Source organism: Triplophysa dalaica, chromosome 7 (genome assembly GCF_015846415.1).
Source record: "Triplophysa dalaica isolate WHDGS20190420 chromosome 7, ASM1584641v1, whole genome shotgun sequence".
NCBI lineage: Eukaryota > Metazoa > Chordata > Actinopteri > Cypriniformes > Nemacheilidae > Triplophysa > Triplophysa dalaica.
Genome location: NC_079548.1, coordinates 7,729,992 through 7,749,827, shown reverse-complemented (window position 1 = coordinate 7,749,827; position 19,836 = coordinate 7,729,992). Strand labels below are relative to the sequence as shown.

The window sequence follows — 19,836 nt, the reverse complement described above, 5'->3', positions numbered from 1 at the left end:
AGGCAAGTGATCAGCACTTAGAAGTAATTTAGATTTACAATTGATTTTCCTTAATATATGTATATAAGTTAATCTTTATTTAAAAAAGAAACATGTATCGTAAAAATTTTGCTCTGTTTATTTTAGTACTGCGACTTGACTTGCTTGATTTGTCTAAACTGTGACTTGATATTTGACTTGAGACTTGCTTGGACTTGACCATTTTTGACTTGTCCCCCCCTCTGCTTCATACTTTACACAGTCAGAGTAAGACAGGGGAGAGATCGGGTGTCAACTTCTCAATGTCCAAATGTTATCTGCTGTTTTATGGTGTTTTTTCCTCATTGTTGATTGTTTCCCCAGCTTGCTCACAGTGGTATGATACGTATCATAATTAAAAAAGTATGCAAGCATATCAAAATCCACCAGCAGACCGTTCCTTGTCTAACAGAGAAAATCATAGGGGTGTGGCTTTTGAATGTTTCCTGAAACATTAACAAAATTCTATTGTAATGATCATTGAACAACTAGACGGAGCTACTCGAAGGAACATGTACAGTAAGGAACTTTGCTTGTTCACTCCAATGTCCATTCCATCTCTTCCTTCCTTCCTCATAACATTAACAAAGAAATATGATACTATCTTTTTTGTCTCCAGCTTGGTGAGGCAGATCTATCCTAGCCGTTGGATAAAGAGGAAAGAAACAGGATGACGTTCACATACAAATTTATAGAAGGACTTCTTGAGAGGGGCTTTGGCTTTCCTGAACAGAATGGATCATGTTGGTAGGTGGAACATCTCACTTTTTTTGGCTGTCATGTTTGTTTGTTACCTATATTGTGTATATTTACTGGAGGAAAGATGAGTTTGTCATTCAATGTCTCAATATGTAACAGCAACGTAATAGATTGGTTATTAGACCAATGCGCAATGTCAGATGATAACCGGAGAAAGCTGACTCATACTGTATTTAGAGAAGGAAACTCATAATGCATATTGGTTTGGTGTCGTCTATCACTATAATTTTCCGTAACCATGAGAGACCGAATGATTTCAAGTTATTTTGCCTTTAATCTGAAATGACAGTAGACTGGAGGTATGGTGCATTCGTCTTTAAAGTTTCTTTCGATTTCTTTGAATACGCCATTATAGACATTATAGTCCTGCAGGCTGTATCGATTGACCAATGGTTGTGGTTCCTTTTGTAATGTCTGGAGATCATTTTGTAGCCTAGATATTTTTATAAATTCATCAGATGAGATGCGATTTCATTAACTAGGTCGTTTTAAGAGGTCTTGAATTGCATGACATGCTTTAGCTGACAACAGTCACGTGGGCATCATTGTGATTACCATATTCTCATGCGAACAGTTTCAAAACCATGCTGTAATTAGAAACAAATCTATAGTATAATGCAATATAAGTCCCTTTGGATAGAAGCGTCTGCCAAACATGTAAATAAAACATTTATGGAATTGGTTTCTGTTCCTTTGAATGTCTGTGTTTTTTCTGTTTTTTTAAATGAGTGTGATTTGCAAGACATGCTCTAGCAGACAACAGTCAACGTAGGCATCATTGTGGTTACCATATTCTCATGCTAACAGTTTCAAAACCATGCTGTAGTTTCTAATTTTATGCACTGCACAACTGTTTTAAGTTACTGTCTAAAGATGGACATGGAAAGTTACTGTCTAAAGATGTTTTTTGGAAAGTATGTTTTAAAAAACGACTTAGACATCCTAATCTAACTAAGGCCTAGCCGTGATTTAAACTAATCCTTGTCCGGGAAAAAGCCTTTTTTGTGTACAAGTACCAATTTGTTTTGTACCTTTGACAGTGAAGTTCATTACCTATATATGGGGCAATGACAAATAAGATTTTCAAGAAGAAAAAAAAAATATTTTAAGCAAAACAGTTTGAAAATGTATTTGTATGTCCAAAAAAATGTATTGTGTTGATTTATATTGGTTTTACAGCATTTTAGGGAGCATTAATTCATTATTAAACAAGATTTCTGATTTTACCACCCAGAAAATGTCAGGTGGTGCGACCATATATAAATTTAAAATAATATACATTTAATGTATTTAGCACTGAGTATTTTTCCCCTCATATATAAGAAATTTAACATAAAATCATGCCAAAATATTTTATTAAGAATTTCATTGAGAAAATTAACATTTATTTCTCAGTTTTGTTCTCTGTTTGTATGTTCGGACGGTCGCACCACCTGACATTTTTGGTCTTTCAAAAACCAAAACTCAAAAAATCTATTGAATTTCAATAAAATGAAAAGGGTTTCTTATAAAGGACATATTGTAGATCCATTTGATATATGACATGTATTTATTCAAATTCTTTTTAGGAAAATAATGAATTTGGACACAAAAAATACATGTCACGTCATTGACCCATATATGTTTCCTGAAAAGACGTTAAATAAGTAGCTTTCTTGTAGCTCAATGGTTAGAACTTGGTGCTAACAACACCAAGGTCATGGGTTTGATCCCAGGGATTTCACATAATTAGAAACAAATCTATAGTATAATGCAATGTAAGTCAGTTTGGATAAAAACGTCTGCCAAAGAGGTAAATAAACATTTATGGAATTGGTTTCTATACCTTTGAATGTCCTCGTTTTTTAAATGAAAGTGATTTGCAAGACATGCTCTAGCTGACACAAGTCACTGTGGGCACCATTGTGGTTACCTATTCGCATGCGAACAGTTTCAAAAACCTGCTGTCATTTCTTGTTTTATGCACTGGGAAAGGCAGTAGTGTCTCAGTATTTAACCAGAAAGGCCGTTTCTGCTCAGCAATAATCGACTTATATGAGGTATGTTAGTTATGAGATATTACATAGTGAATAGGGTTAAGGGTATGGACAGTTCATAGTGGTATTAGGTAATAGTGATCATGGTGGACAGCTTTTCAAAAAGCCAATTCCAGCGTATGCATGACATTAATGTACAACAACTACTTGAGAGAGTATGAACAGTAATGTATTGTTGGCAATTTTTTTTGCTCAGAACAGATCTTTTGTTTGGCTTTTCACACTATTTTTTAAATGTGGCCAATATCAGGTTCCAGTGTGAACTGGTGAAGGTTATAAACTGAATCGCATGTGCAAAACATTACCCAAAGGGTCAAGTCAGAGGGTGTGTTTGACTTTAAGCGGTGCTTAGTGGATTGTTCTCGAGGTGTGACTTTAGAGCATTCCTGGAGCAGTCTGTTCTCGGGCTGTGCACATGCCGATTTGCAAGTTGCATCGCACCGTATCCAGTGGCAAAATTTCTTATTATAACGGATTCTATAGTCATTTGTTACATCGCATCGTGGGGCTCACATGCCGTAGACAGTGCAAGGGCTTAGGTTTATAATCTGATGCTTAATGTTTGGCAACCGAGCTGTAAAGTGCACTTCCTTCAAATGCGAAACATCAGACATGTATTTGATTTAGTACAACATGATGGCTCAGATCAGATATATCAAATATCGGATTCCATCTGGTTTGTCCTGTTCACACTGTCATGCAGTTAACAGATCTTTGCAATTTGCAAGTCAAGTATATACAGAAGAGATGGGTTTTAAGTAGATTTTTGAATGTTGTGAGAGATGTGATCGATCGGACTGAGTTGGGAAGAAAGTTCCAGCAGGAAAGAGTTGTGAAAGGAGAATGAGCGGGAAAGCATTTTAATGCCTGTTTGAGAAGGCAGTACAAGACGCCGCTCATTTGTTGAACGGAGGGTTATTGATGGAGTGTAGGAGGGTCTGAAAGTATGCCTGTGCAGATCCAGTGATATAAGCATTAATGGACAGCAGCAGATCTAAAAGGCTGTGGCAAACTCTAATGCACCAAATTGTCTATCAGCTTATTTAATAGGCTGCCATTACAGCATCGCAAGTTATGGGATATCCTAAGTGTTCTTCTAATGGGACAGGGCATTTTTAATTGAAAGTTATTTGTCGGAGCCATGTGATGAGGTGACTGTCATGTGACGAAGGGAAAGAGGGTGTGTCACAAATTATGTTGTGTGTAAACACTGTGAGTGCATGAGCACATGTTGACCGTACATTTATCGTAGATTTATGTTCATCATGATTAATAAATCTGAAGATGCAGGCTATTGCAATGTTTGGTGAGTCAAGAAGTTGTTCAGCTCTTTAGCGGTTTTGGTTTTTATTTGTGCTGCTACATTATTTATAAATCAAGAAAAATATACTTTAATCAAAATGTACTAATGATTAAATAATAAATGATTAAATGTTAAGTCACTATGTGTTCATAATGCTTGAATTCAGCCTTAGTTTAAAACTTTTGGTGTATTTGTTACAGCTGAAATGTTACTGATTTCTAATGTTTATTGTTGTTGCTTTCAGATTAAGAATGAAACGGAAGATCATTTATTTCATCCTGATCGCTTGCTTAATTCTAGTGATCTACCATCTTTCACATGGGTATGAGAATCTTGCCCATTTTATTTACTGTATACTGTATTATACTCAGTGTGACGTCTTCCAAATGTTGCTGTTGTAACCTTTATTTGTTTGTGTTTTACTAACAACTTTATAGTATAAGCATAACTTTTAACTTTTGTTTGTTTTTCAGTGGAAGCCTTCATGTCATCCCCACACCAAGGTAATATATTATTTATTCTTAAAGTAGCTTGTGTTTGGTTGGTCACGTTATCAGAAAAATGTACATGTTTAACATTTTTCATGTGGGCAATTCTTTAATAAATCAATTAATCATTCTAGACATTATTGAGACGGAGAGCAAATGGAAACGTGTGCTTAAGTCTCTTGCTTCTCAAATATTTCTTCTAAGAAAGAGCCAGAAGATCTTCAATGTCACAAAGTGAACTCAGATTTGCTTGTGACCACACGCACACAAACACTCAGACAGAGATATACAGATACGCTGATATACACTGACTTTTGTTGTGTTAAGTGAATATATGTTCGTAAATTTATGTTTGATTGTTTTGCCAAATCCATTAGGTGGCGCGAGTCTGCAGTGCAGCACATGTGAGTAAAAAATGAAAAGAGTGGGAGAGATGAACTATTGAACCAGCTAGACGGACAGGTGACGCTGCGTTCGCATCATGTGTATATATAGTTCCCGTAGTGATAATGATGAAATATGGCATGGCTCTCAGCCAATTAGATTCGAGAACCAGAATAATTGTAAATATGTCTCACAATGGATACAGTATTAAATTGATGCAAAATGTTTAACTTGTATTGTAACATTATTTTATTTTAAAACTAAATATTACACATCTGATTTCTAGTACATCCGTATAACCCATGATATGCACAAAGGGTAGAGGTACAGAAAATTATTAGTGGTTGTGGTTTTTCTTTTTTAAATATGTAAGACTTAGATCAGATCAAATATATACTGCATTTTAAAAACCATAAATTCAATATTGAGCAGAATTAAGATTTATGAATGAACTGTCCAATTTCTCATGTGGCCCCTTGAGATTAATTGCACACCCCTGAATTAGAGGAAATAATGCGATTTCATGTGTGAATAATGCGGCTCTTAATAAGGTGGTCGTCGAGGTTAAAAGTTAGCCCACGCCTGGTTTAACATCCCAGTACAAACCAATGCAACCCACATTGCATAGCGTTTTCATAGCACATTGAAATAACCACAGACACATGTTTTTTTAACAAGCACCCTTTATTTGAAATACAGTTTTGCAGAACCAAACCTGTTCAATACACATCCTGGGTTTTTATACAACACTATCAGCTATCTTAAATGTGACATCATCAGGGTCACAACCTTCATACCTGCAAAAATCAATTATTTGTTGTTTATATGCTTATGTTGAATGGTGAGAGGTATTTTGAATTGTGTCTGTATGTAATTTATTTGTATTAGTTTGCATTTTGTTTAATTATGTTTAGATGTTTTATGTAAGATTATTTACTATTTTGACTTCCAACATGGTGTGATCCAGGGGTGGGGCGTAGAATATGAAATGGCTCCCAAATACTCATTCTGGGGTGTTTTAAGGAGGAGTTTGGTTTAGTGTGCTGGAGGTTAATGTAGACCTTGGGGTTTAGCTGTACTATCCTGTAGATATGGTAGTGTACAGTTTATTTTCTTTTTGTTACTTTGTCACTTTCTGTTTACATCTTCTTTTGCTAGAATTTTTGTACTTTGATAAAGAGAACACAATAAATCTCTCCTCACACAAAAAAAATGTTTGTGTCACTTTAACACCCATCCCTTGGTTCATCCTGTTAACAAATAAAAATTTCCTAATTAGAACACATTACTTATACAGCATTTGTTTGTTTTCCGCAGCATGCCATTACATTTGAGCTCAAATCGTTCATCATGTGACTGTGAAGATGAGTCGGTTCTTTCTCAAAATGTACCATCAGATCAACTAGATGACATCATTAAACTCAGAAAAAAGGAGTACAAGGATTATCTTCTCAGGTATTATCACAGTCCTGACACACTTTATCTCATAGTTTAACTTTTGATATACTTCCCACACACATACAGTGAGGGAAATAATTAATTGATCCTCTGCTGATTTAGTAAGTTTGCCTGCTTACAAAGAAATGAAGGGTTTATAATTTTGATGGTAGGTTTATTTTATAACTTATAGAGGCAGAATGTGAAAACAAATCATATAAAGGTTATAAATTGATTTGCATTTCAGTCAGTGAAATAAGTATTTGATCCCCGAGCAAAACATAACTTTGTACTTGGGGGAGAAACCCTTGTTGGCAAGTAGAGGTAGAGGTAAAACATTTCTGATAGTTGGTCACCAGGTTTGCACATGTGTCAGGATACATTTTAGTTCACTCCTCTGTAAATCTTTAAGGTTTGTTGGCTGTCGCTGAGCAAATTGCGTTTTAGCCTCTTTCACAGCAGCCCATTCGCACCAATTGCGTATAAATAACACGCGCTGTGCATTATCGTATAATACGGACGCCAAATTGTGATTTTGCGTGCATAAATAACGCCTTTTTTTGCGTGCATATGATACGCCAATTAGCGTTGTTGCATATTAAACAGCAATTTGTCTCATTACCCTGTCCTCTAACCCAAACTCTAAACATAACAGTATTATTTTAATTATTTCAGTGTTTCCTGTTCATGTACGTTTTAAAATGGCTGCTCTCCACCCAGGTACAAGCAAACATGGCGTATCATATGCACGCATAATCGCAATTTGGCGTACGTTTAAGACAATAATGCAACAGCGTGTTATTTATACGCACTTGGTGCGACCAGGTTGTTCACAAATTTTCAGAGTATGCATGGAGTTGCGTGCTAATGAAGTGCATTCTCATGTGTTTCTGAACTTCTGTTCAGATTTGTTAAAGCAGTTTAGCGCTAATTTGACTGCCAAATGACCGCTTCTGCATTGTAAACTCAGACTTGTTGCACGTTGCTCTCCTAAGTCTGATATGATCCACGAGAAAGACAACGGAGCTCAGAATGATAAAATAGGGGTGTGTTCTGCAACACACAGAGAAGCAGAAAAAAAATAAAAAGATTGACACATAATAAAACGTTCTGATTTTACAACAGAATGCATAAAATCTGCACTGACTCCACTAGAATGGTCTTTGTGTCATTAACCAGGGTCAGTAATCTGAATCCTTAATAAAAACTAAGGTTCAAATAAATGTTTAACTGTCCATCTCACATTAAAATGAAAATGTTTGATGCTGCAAATTCCTTAAAATAATCAAGCAATTTATATTAAAAATAATATACAGAAAAGTATATATGTGCAACAATAACATAATAGTGCTAATGTAGTGTCTTAACATAATGTTGCTGTGACAATAGGGTTGTTTCTATTTAAATAGCTCCATTTACAGATATAGTATAAGGGGGGCTCTGCCCCATGCATCTCTCATCAAAGGGGTCCTTGCCCTCAAAAACGTTGAAGACCCATGGACTAGGGTCTAGACTCAGACTGGCTAGGACATTTAATGTGCTTCTTCTTAAGCCACGCTTTGGTTGTCATGGCAATATATGTTTCAGGTCTTTGTCTTGTTAAAGGCACATCCACGACCCATCTTCAGTGATCTAGTTAAGGGGAGGAGGTTCTTGTCTAAGATTTTATGCTACATGGGTCCGTCCCTCTGTGGAGAGAACTCATCCTGTACCTGTAGCACAGAAAAGGCCCTAAAGCATAATGTTTCCAACACTTTGGTTCTCTGTAGAGATTGTGTTCTTGGGGTCATCGTCAACATTTCTCTCCCTCCAAAAACTTCAATTTTAGTCTCACGGCACTTTTTTTACGTAAGCCTTTTCTAAATCCTTTTGATGTTCATTGTCACACTTTTGATTCGCCAGGCAGGCCTTCTTGGGCAGGAGGACCTTTGCGGATACTTAAGGATTTCATATAGGCACATAACGTCTTGGTTACATATGTAACCTCAGTTCCCTGATGGAGGTAACGAGACGTTGTGTCGAGAACGACAGATGGGGTTCGCCCTTGAGAACCAATCAACTCTGACTACTATAGAAAAGGCCAATGAAATTTGGCGAATGCAATTTGCATGCCGGGCTCCGCCCCCGGAAATCCGGTATAAAAGGAGGCCGGCGTGCAGCATTCACTTACCTTTTGTTCTGAAGAGCCTGAGACCTCTCAAACTGCAGCAGAATACGATACGTGTTCGTGGCATAAGGGACACAACGTCTCGTTCCCTCCATCAGGGAACTGAGGTTACATACGTAACCAAGACGTTCCCTTTCTGTCGGTCTCTCGACGTTGTGTCGAGAATGAGAGATGGTGTTGCCTATGGAAAACGCCACAATGCTGTATCGCGTCACAATCTCTAGCGAAGCGACGGTAACAAGCCTGGGCGTGTCATCTCGAAGCTTTCGTGAGACTGTAACCTTCCAGTGTGGTGGTCGGGGGGTTCCAGAGCTTTCTTGGAGAAAGATGGGTACAGCCCTGACCGGTAACTTTCACGGACGGGGCCTTAGCTCTCTATAGGCGAGAGGCCGTCCGGATCAGTTTACACCGGGTAAGCACGACAGAGGCCACCTCCTACCCGTGGGGAGGAATATGGTGGATAAAAGTATGGTCTCGTCCTTGGAGGAGAACGCATGGAATGTGCGGACTGGGTAGTTAACCGCGAGGTGGAGGTCCACCTGGGAAAGTTTATGGGTTACCATGTGTGGGAACCATAGTCATGAGAGTATAGCAGACGGAACAACCCACGGTGGGGGTGTTGCTGCGTCTGACAGCACCAGGCCGGTTAGAACTATCTGTGATAGGTCATATGGTATCCCGGCCTAAGGGAAAGGTTGCCCTGCCCAACCAATCCGCAGGGGGTGCTTTGCTTAGTGATGGATGGAATGCCTGTTCTTAACCAGAGTCTGGGTAAGAAGGGAGGCTGGTGAGGTACCAATTTTCTTAGCCATGTGATAGGGTAAGAAGAAAAGGTATATATAGCACACTGACCCAACCTGCTGGAGGGTGGGATGGTGCTTTCGCAGGCATACGCCCTCCCGGATGCCAGTCCTACATGTCGCCACGTAAGACGTGGGCTGACACCGGGTTTACGCGAAGATTGTAAAACCTTGCGAAGGTGGTAGGCGTAGCCCAACCCTCAGCCCTACAAAAATGTCTGCTAGAGACGCGCCTCTGGCCAATGCCCATGAGGAGGCCAGACCCCGTGTGGAGTGAGCCGTAACCGACAATGGGCATGGGAGATTCTGTGATCGGTATGCCGTCGTAACGGCATCCACGATCCAGTGCGCTAATCTCTGCTTGGAGACAACCTTCCCCTTCTGCTGTCCTCCAAAACAGACAAAGAGCTGGTCAGAGCTGCGGAAGCTCTGTGTGCGGTCTAAGTAGAAGCGCAGTGCGCGTACTGGACACAACACGGACCGGGTTGGGTCTTCCTCCCAGATGGGGAGCGCCTGCAAGTTCACCACTTGGTCCCGAAAGGGAGTAGTGGGAACTTTGGGCACGTATCCGAGCCTGGGTCTCAGGACAACGTGAGAGTTACCAGGCCCGAATTCAAGGCAATCCGGGGACACAGAGAATGCTTGGAGGTCCCCTACCCTCTTGAAGGAGGCGAGCGCCAACAGAAGGGCCGTCTTACTCGTCAGGTGAGGAAGATCGGAAGCTTCAAGGGGCTCGAAGGGAGGCCTGGATAGGCCCCCCAGGACCACGTTAAGGTCCCAAGAGGGTATGGAGCGGAGACGAGGCGGGTTCCGCCTTCTCGCGCCCCTTAGGAACCTGGTGATCAGGTCGTGTTGTCCTAGAGACCTTCCATCTACTGAGTCGTGATGAGAGGCAATTGCGGCTACATACACTTTCAGCGTGGAAGGGGAGATGTTAGTCTCCAATTTCTCTTGTAGGAAGGACAACACGATACCGATCGAGCATCTCTGTGGGTCTGCTCCTTGGGAGAGACACCAGGATGAGAAGAGGCGCCATTTGTAAGCGTATAACCGCCTAGTGGATGGCGCTCTGGCCTGTGCAATGGTTTCAGCCACAGCGGGGTGTAACCTGCTCAGGATCTCCTCGTCCCGTCCAGAGACCAGACATGGAGGTTCCAGAGGTCTGGTCTGGGATGCCATAACGTGCCCATCCCCTGAGAGAGCAGGTCCTCTGTCAGGGGAATGGGCCAGGGGGGAGCTGTTGTCAAGAGCATCAGCTCTGAGAACCAAGTGCGGTTGGGCCAGTACGGCGCAACCATTAACACTTGTTGCTCCTCTTCCCTGACCTTGCACAGTGTGTGTGCAAGGAGGCTCACTGGGGGGAAGGCGTACTTCCGCTTGTCCCGCGGCCAGCTGTGCGCAAGGGCATCCGTGCCGAGGGGAGCCTCGGTCAGGGCGTACCAAAGCGGACAATGGGTGTTGTCTCGGGAGGCAAAGAGGTCTATCTGTGCCTCGCCGAACTGTACCCAAATGAGCTGAACTGCGCGGGGGTGGAGTCGCCACTCTCCGCAGGGCGTGTACTGGCGAGAGAGCGCATCGGCTGTCTCGTTTAGTACGCCTGGGATGTGTGTGGCCCGCAGGGAGCGGATCACCTGCTGACTCCAGAGGAGGAGGCGTCGGGCAGGTTGTGTTAGCTGCCGAGAGCGTACGCCACCCTGGCGATTGATATACGCTACGGCTGCCGTACTGTCCAGGCGGACCAGTACGTGCTGGCCCTGCACCAGAGGCCGGAGCCTTCTCAGTGCAAGCAGCACCGCCCACAACTCTAGGCAATTGATATGCCAGCGCAGCCGGGGGCCCCCCGCTACTGCGTGCCCGTTGCACACTGCACCCCAACCCTGCAGCGAGGCATCTGTTGTCACCACAACGTGCCTCGTTGTCTGCCCGAGGGGAACTCCCGCTCGGAGAAAGGTCATGGAAGACCATGGGATTAGAGTACGTCGGCAGACAGGAGTTACCACCATACGCCTGTTGCCGGTGTGCCACGCCGTCCTCGGAACTCGACTCTGTAGCCAATGCTGAAGCGGTCGCATGTGCATCAATCCGAGGGGTATTACCCCCGCGGAAGACGCCATGTGTCCCAGGAGCCTCTGAAATTGTTTCAGGGGGACCGCCGACTGCCTGAAGTGTTCCAGGCAGTTCAACATTGACTGGGCGCGTGCTGCAGACAGCTGCGCCGTCATGGTGACAGAGTTGAGTTCCATACCGAGAAAGAGGATGCTCTGCACTGGGGAGAGTTTGCTCTTTTCTCGGTTGACCTGAAAGCCCAATCGATCTTGGTGCCGGAGCACCATGTCCCTCTGCGTACACAACAGATCTCGCGAGTGCGCCTAGATAAGCCAGTCGTCGAGATAGTTGAGTATTCGCACACCCTTCTCCCGGAGAGGAGAAAGGGCGGCCTCCACGATCTTCGTAAAGACTCGTGGAGACAGGGACAGACCGAAGGGGAGGACTCTGTACTGATATGCCCGACCCTCAAAAGCGAACCGTAGGAACGGTCGGTGTCGAGGAAGAATCGAGACATGAAAGTAAGCGTCCTTCAGGTCGATTGCCACAAACCAATCCTGACACCTGATAGATGTCAGGATGCGCCTCTGGGTTAGCATCCTGAAAGGCAGCTTGTGAAGGTGCCTGTTCAGGGTACGTAAGTCCAGAATGGGGCGCAACCCTCCGTCTTTCTTTGGAACGATGAAGTACGGGCTGTAAAACCCGCTGTACATCTCGGCTTGTGGGACGGACTCGATCGCCCCCTGTAAAGGGCCTGGCTGTGGAGACGAGGCAGGGATCGTCCCATACCGACCGGTCAGAGATGGTACTGTGAGGGTCGGGCCAGATGTTGCTTCCTCCGGTGTCTTTTCGTCAGGGCCGCTTCTTCCTGGAAGGTTGTTGACGAGGAGGAGGTCTTCCCTTCGAGCTCTTTTTCCGGGGTGCAGCACGGGTGTGCACTTGAGCCGGTGCAGAGTTCGAAGGGGTCCGGGGCTGTCGGGGAGCAGGTGGTGCGCGGGAACTCTGAGGCCTGGGGGCGGCCGAGTCGCGACGCGGTAAGATATGGCTTATAGCCTCCGTCTGCTCCTTCACCGCCTAGAACTGCTGTGCGAAGCTCTCGACGGTGTCACCAAACAGCCCACCCTGCGAGATGGGTGCGTCAAGAAAGCGGACTTTCTCGGCGTCACTCATTCTCGCAAGGTTGAGCCAGAGGTGTCTCTCCTGGACCACCAGAGTGGACATCGTCCGACCCAGGGCCCGCGCCGTCACCTTAGTCGCCCGTAGAGCGAGGTCAGTGGCGGCACGGAGTTCCTGCATAACACCTGGGTCGGCCCTGCCATCGTGGAGCTCTCTCAACGCCTTAGCCTGGTGGACCTGCAGGATGGCCATGGCGTGGGGAGAGGAGGCGGCCTGGCCCGCAGCACTGTAAGCCGCCCTTGGCCGCCCCGCCATCGAGGGAGGCTCCTCATGGACCTCCGGGAAGAATGGAACCGGGGGTGGGCGTGGCTTGACACCACGATTCGACCCCAGAAACCATGTGTCCAACCCCCCGTAGGGGGAAGCTCGGATTCGTCATTGTCGGATGCCAGCAAATCTCCCTCCGATGCTGCGATAGACATCTCATCTTCGCCACGCCCCGTTTCCGAGTGCGTGGATGAGGATCCGGATGGTATGCCACCGCCGGTTGGGGAACGGTCAGAAGAGCGTGCTGGGGTGTGAACGGCCCGTGAGCGCTTGGCTGGCGGGTTGACGCTCACAGTAGCCCCCGAATCACTAACGCTGCTAATACGAGAGGACATCGGGGCCGTAGCCACAGATGCCACAACCCTGGTAGCAGACGAAATGTTGGCTGGTTCCCGGAGGAAGACAGCCAACCGTGACCGCAACTTCTGCATGACAATCTGTCCGCAGTGCGGGCAAGATGTGTCAACGAACGCTGCTTCAGCGTGCTGGACGCCCAGACACCTAACACAGCGATCGTGTCCATCCCCCTCCTCGATGAGGGTACCGCACCCAAGAGAACAGCGGGACATGCCGCGCTGTAGAGTGCCGAGTCCTGAAAAGGACTTTTTGGAAATAGCTCTGAAACCACTGGAACCACCGAGACGCCCAGGGGAAGGTCGCTGCAGGAAGGGACGATCCCCTGCAACACGTCGAAGCGGTAGTGAAGTTTGAAGAGGATTTGAGAATCCTGAGATGTAATCATGAGCGATGGCTCTGAAGAACAAAAGGTAAGTGAATGCTGCACGCCGGCCTCCTTTTATACCGGATTTCCGGGGGCGGAGCCCGGCATGCAAATTGCATTCGCCAAATTTCATTGGCCTTTTCTATAGTAGTCAGAGTTGATTGGTTCTCAAGGGCGAACCCCATCTGTCGTTCTCGACACAACGTCGAGAGACCGACAGAAAGGGAACCAGAATTCTTGCTGGTTGGACTGTAACACAAATCAATTTATAACCTTTATATACATTTTCCCAGAATTTTTCTATCAGTTAAAAGAAACCTACCATAAAAATAATAGACCCTTCATTTCTTTGTGAAAAGGCAAACTTACAAAATCAGGAGGAGATCAAATAATTATTTCCCCGCTGTATATGCATTCTTTCTTCAGACATAAGTAATATTTTCAAAGCTTTTATAAATGCAGATAATGAGGTATCTCTGGCATGAATCTTTTGCAGAATGAAGACAAATGTTAGCATTATTGTGGCACCGGCCAACTCTCCTCTCCAGTATCCTATCAGTGGTTTCACTGTAGCTCCTCAACAGAGAAGTGATATACCAGGTAAGCATGTGTTTGTAAGCAAAATGTTGCTCAACTGACTGACTTTTTGCTCTCTACTATAGCATGCTGCTTTTTATACCACAAAAACAAAGCAATGCACAGCTTTATCGAACACTTTACTTTTTCAGGTCTTGCTCTCCATACACAAAAGGGGAAATGGTACAAGGTTAGTTTATTTCAAACACAATCCTATACTTTTACTGTAAAACCCTACTTAAAATTAAGAGGTTATCTCGACCCCCAATCTTGAAAGTTCAAATAGATGAAATAATAATAATATTAATTTGTTACATTTATACAGCACTTTTCTGGGCACTCAAAGCTTTTTTTACATGGAATGGGGGAATCTCCTCAACCACCACCAATGTAGCATCCACCTGGATGATGCGACGGCAGGACTCTCCTGCTTTTGCCAAGTGGTTGATGTCCCTAGGACAACATCATGTTGACCCTGGGACAACATATAAATCAACCAATCAGATTTCAGAAATAAGTTTAAAGTTTATTTTTAATTTAATCTTCAACCAGGATTGGGTGCTTCTAGATTATTGTTTTTTCACTTATCATTTCCCTCTGATTTTAGGGGTAAATTATGGTTAGAGTTGGGGTTTGCTGTGGATTTAAGCCTGGCTCAGACTACAGGAGTTTTAAAATCCTGACAGATTTGAAATTCTAGTTGCAGCACACACATAAGGAGAATCTTGCCAGATTCTCTTATGTAAAATCTTAAACCTGGCATTAGCTACAACGGAGTGTCCGCGGTGAAAAGCAAATTTTCTGTAGCAATTAATAGCAAAAGATTTATACGTTACTGTAGCAAAACTGTAGCAAGGTGTGTAACATTCAATCCTGGAATTCTGTGTCTTTGTCGCTCTGAATGATTCTCTGTCTGTCAGTCCAAAGCCAAAGATCCAAAGAATCGTATTTTGAGCATGGCGCTATATGATTTTTTTACTAGGGCTGAAGTTATGACTGTGCTTTGGGCGATTAGCTTAAGTTTAATGTTAGTAAATAACGGAAGAAAACAATTGTCGCTGCCGAGAATAAAGATGAATGCCAACGTGATTATGAGATACAGCATAAAAACATACACATAAACGCATGTATGTGTGCCTATAGCCAAATCTGTTGAATGAGACTACAAGCTGCGCGATAGCAGTTAATTTACCCGGTACATTTAAAACCGACGCGACTTCTCCTCAGCTCTTTTCCTTGTCTATGGGGTTTTGGTATGTTTTTGAGGATAAATTATAAAGACAATCCTGTTGTTGCCACACGTTGTTCCTCCATCTCCGCTGTACAACGTACCCTTGCAGGAGCTTTTGCGGTCGACATTTTTAAAGGTCTGTCAGTCATCTCCGTCAATTTTCAGATCTGTCTCTCATTTGCTGTATCGAAAGTACCAACGTCATCACCCCGATTTAAAATCTTAAATATCAAACATGTTTGATGTGATCGGGGCGGCTAAGATTTCTCTCGGAGCAGATCAGGAGACGAAAGATTCGATCTGTGAACGCCTCACATTACGTGATAATCCTGGCCCGAATCTCGGGCCCGATCGAGGTTCTGGGCCCATTTTTTTCAAAGATTCTCGGGAGGGGAAATCGGGGTAAAATCTGGCAGAGAATCCTGTAATCTGAGCCAGGCTTTGCCAGAATGCCCACCACACACCACCTTATTGGTGGAGAAGGGACAGAGTTTATACGCCAATTAGTACATACGGGGATGAATACTGTAGGAGGCCGTGGTGTATAGAGGCGAATGGGCGAATTTGGCCAGTATAACGAGGTTGCACCCCTACTCTGGGATTTTTTTATGACCCCAGAGAGTGAGGACCTCAGTTTAATTTGAAGGACGGTTCTTTATGCCAGTATAGTGTCCCCGAAACCTAGTTTTCCCAGCAGGTCTCCCATCCAGGAACTGACCAGGCTTAACCCTGCTTTGGTCAGTTGGCAACCAGTCTTGGGCTACAGGATGATATTGCTGCTGGAAATGGCTGTTGGAAAACCAAATTTCCACACACAAAATTCTGAATACAAATAGATGTCAATAAATAATCATCATGTCCGCAGGTTACATTGAGAGTGGATAGTGGGGTGCTAGCAGTAAAAGATGCTCCAGATGAGAAACAGGTGAATGGACAAAATAAAAGTGAATTGACTATTACATCCGCCAACCTCCCACAACTCAATAACCTGTTGAGCAGAGTCACCTACACCAGCACCATTTACCACATCAGAACATCAGATCTGGGTAATGGCTCCTTTATTATGAAGTCCTATTTGAACAGATATTATCAGCAGTCCTGCTTTTGAGATATTACTCATAGTGATCAGAAATTATAATTTTTGTTGCCTACCAATGTTCTGTTGACCTCTAAAAGATTAATTTATGGCAAGGAAGGTACCGCCCACTTTCAAAAAGCATCAGCCATAAACAGCCATCTAAACTCGGTTACTGTACAATGTTTAATACTGTAGTGATGTTGTATAGTATATGACTTGGCTGTGGATATTCGCTTTGATCTTGTTCTGGTTATAATAGACAGAGATAAATACAATGAAAAAGTAAATGCCATTTACAAACTTTTCTTTGCAGTTCGTTTTAGTTATGAAAACCACAAGGTCACATTTCCCATCCTAATTAGACGGCATACAGTTCCTGTGCTCTACAACCCCGGAAACGGTAAGACCACGAAACCTAGAGTGACCTAGTTTTTCTAGATAAACAAAATGATGAGACAAACAACTCTTTTTGACTGTCAGCTTTAAGATTTTTATATAGATATGCCATAAAATAACTGTTGAGTCTCCGAATAGCCTTTTCTCCTTCTTCCCATTTGAAAAAATATTGTAGTGTTGGCCTACTAAAGTATTTACCACAGTAAACTGCAGTAAATTTGCCAGATACAGTACTTTATTGTTCTGAACCTTTCTACAGTCAATATCAAAGTATACTACCACATTTACTAAAGTGTCTAAACAACTTTTTTTTAGTTAAACGTTTAATATAATAAAATCTCCTTGTCTCTCTGTCTCTCTCTGTCTCTGTCTGTTTCTTTCACTTTTGCAATTTAGATATAAACTCTCTGGTTACCATAGCAACAAAGACATTTCTGAGATATAAGCAGTTACACGTCCTCCTCAAGAGTATTCGAAGAGTTTACCCCAAAATCAAGATAATAATTGCAGATGACAGCCTGAAGCCGGAAAGTATATCTGGTGACAACATAGAGCAATACATCATGCCACCTGCACAGGTAGACAGGATTTCCTGCAGTTTTGTCTTAACTGCATATTAGAGTGTGTACTTTTTTCGCGCCCAGCGCGACGCAACACAGCAGCAGACATTATAGCCCATTATAAATATATTGTCCACACTGGATGCAGCGTGACACGACAAGCCCATTATGAACAAGCAGGTTGTCGTGTCGCGTCGCAACTGTTGTACTAATTTGTATTTTAGTACATAAGAATGTGGGGATCTTTTGGTCTTTAGTGGCCAAATGTAAAGGACTGTATTTGTCTCTGTGGCTGCTGCTCTTAAGGCTAAAATCTTTTTATGTGACCTGGGGTTGTGTATTCGGTTGTCCAGGGCTGGTTTGCCGGAAGAAATCTGGCTGTATCACAAGTCGCAACCAAATATTTTCTTTGGGTAGACGATGATTTTGAATTCCTAGACGAGAACCGCATTGAGAGTTTTGTAGAGATTATGGAAGAATTTCCAGAACTGGATGTGGTAAGTGTTATGTTTCATGTGTTATTTATTCATTACACAACCCTCTTAAATGCTTGATTAGGATTGATCTATTGCAAATCATATGTTTCCTACACTGTATGCTAAATGGTGGGCAAGTTATTACAAGAATGTGTCATCCTGTGGAATTATATCTCAAGATCTTTCAGATTCTCCATATATTATGACATGGATTTTTTATGTCATGGATATTTTACATAATAATAACTCTGTTTCTCTCTGTATTTTTAGGTTGGTGGAGTGGTCGGAGGTGACCAGTTTCATTACACTCTTGAATATGTCGAGGGGGATGATGGTGGCTGTTTGAAGCGTTTTGAAGGAAGACACCATAGTCCCCTACCAGGACATGATGGCTGTTTTTTTGTTGATGTGGTGGTTAACTTTTTTTTGGCACGGACTGATGCAGTGAGAAGAGTTGGCTTTGACCCCTTCCTAAAAAGAGTCGCACACACTGGTGAGTACCAATAATTCCTGGAACTGAAATGGACTTTTACCCACACCTATTGAGGAAGAGGAGTTATTGTTTATGCATAATTACATGATATGAGGAATTTCCGGATTTGTTTTGTTTTCATGCAGTCCCACTCAAAACAAATTTCAAGCATTGCAACATGTACATTCTTCTCATCTCGTCATCATTTCTTTTATTCTGCATCCATACCTTCATCCCCTGTTCATCTTCAGAGTTCTTCATTGATGGTATTGGGAAGTTAATGGTGGTCTCCTGCAAACATCTCTCTATTGGACACCAGACACATGAGGAACAAAAGGAATATGACTCTTATAGGAATCAGAGGATAGAGGAAGAAAAAATAAAACTTGCACATCATTACTTTAAGAATTATTTAAAGTGTATGAAATATTGAAAGACATTTGTCTTATTATTTGTTTGATTTTCATTCACAATCTGTGTTTTCACATTTAAATTGTCCAAGGGCCTGCCAGATTCTCATTGTACTTTAATTTAATTTAATTCAATTTTTTTATATAGTGCTTTTCACAATTTTCATTGTTGCAAAGCAGGTTTATACTGATCATAATCAGTAAATAACATATCTGAACAGTTTAAATGTTATATGTCAACACATTATATGTTGTTTTTTGTCTATATTTTATTTTTATAATTATTATATTTTTATTCACTTTTTTCCCATCTTAATGTATATTTGCACCATGTTTACACTTTTTTTTGCACTAAGTCGCCAAGTCAAATTCCTTGTGGGTGTAAACAAACAGTTCTGTGGCACCTTATTTTAAACATGTCAATCAATGACGTCACAGAATTGATCATTTCTTACATTCTTCCAAATATCGTTTGCTGTGTTCATCAGAACAAAGTAATTTATACATGAAATAACATAAGGCTGAGTGAATGATGACAGAATTTTCATTTTTGGGTGAACCATCACTTTAAGATACATGGTATTATTGCAAGTTTTTCTCTATGCAGTGTGCAATGATGTCAGTAGATTGTCAGAAACTATAAATTATTCAATCGAAGTATATTTAATTTAGATGTATATGTGTATAAGAGTGGAGAAAAAAACAGGCCAGACTCAACCAGGAGAGCCAGTTCTCCTCTGGCATATTAAAATAGCACTGCTTCAACTTCAGAGAGAATAATAGCTGTAAACTGAGATTTGTCTGAAGTTGTTCACCGGGCTGGTAAGTGAAAAGACGAAGCACTAGTGAGGATAGAAAAAAAATAGATATTTAGTTTTGTCCAATATTATTCTGGATGACTGCAGGTTGTGGCTGTAGTTGTCATCAGGTGAATTGGCCATCATCCGTTTTATCTTTTTATGCAACGATCATCTTTTTCATCAACCGTTAATTTGTTCCTTTTTCAATCATTTTTTATTGTTGCTTATTCACTGT

At 42.4% G+C, this 19,836-nt stretch overlaps 1 protein-coding gene across 4 annotated transcripts; it reads left to right on the top strand.

The window, feature by feature from the left end:
- The first annotated feature begins 423 nt into the window (after window positions 1-423).
- Window positions 424-19,048, top strand: LOC130426838 (beta-1,4 N-acetylgalactosaminyltransferase 2-like). 4 transcript variants are annotated; one of them, XM_056753792.1, is made up of 14 exons: window positions 424-537; window positions 638-765; window positions 4,361-4,438; window positions 4,590-4,619; window positions 4,982-5,008; window positions 6,306-6,443; window positions 14,099-14,202; window positions 14,331-14,368; window positions 16,275-16,455; window positions 16,801-16,887; window positions 17,280-17,461; window positions 17,797-17,940; window positions 18,190-18,412; window positions 18,538-19,048. In XM_056753792.1, the coding sequence occupies exons 3-14, from the start codon at window positions 4,368-4,370 to the stop codon at window positions 18,822-18,824; spliced, it is 1,512 nt and encodes a 503-aa protein (XP_056609770.1). In that variant the 5' UTR covers window positions 424-537; window positions 638-765; window positions 4,361-4,367; the 3' UTR covers window positions 18,825-19,048. The 4 variants fall into 4 exon arrangements, with proteins under 4 accessions (XP_056609770.1, XP_056609771.1, XP_056609768.1 ...); XM_056753793.1 differs by lacking the exons at window positions 424-537; window positions 638-765 and adding an exon at window positions 2,755-2,816 and having other exon boundaries at window positions 18,643-19,048; XM_056753790.1 differs by lacking the exons at window positions 424-537; window positions 638-765 and adding an exon at window positions 2,755-2,816.
- Window positions 19,049-19,836: the final 788 nt, after the last annotated feature.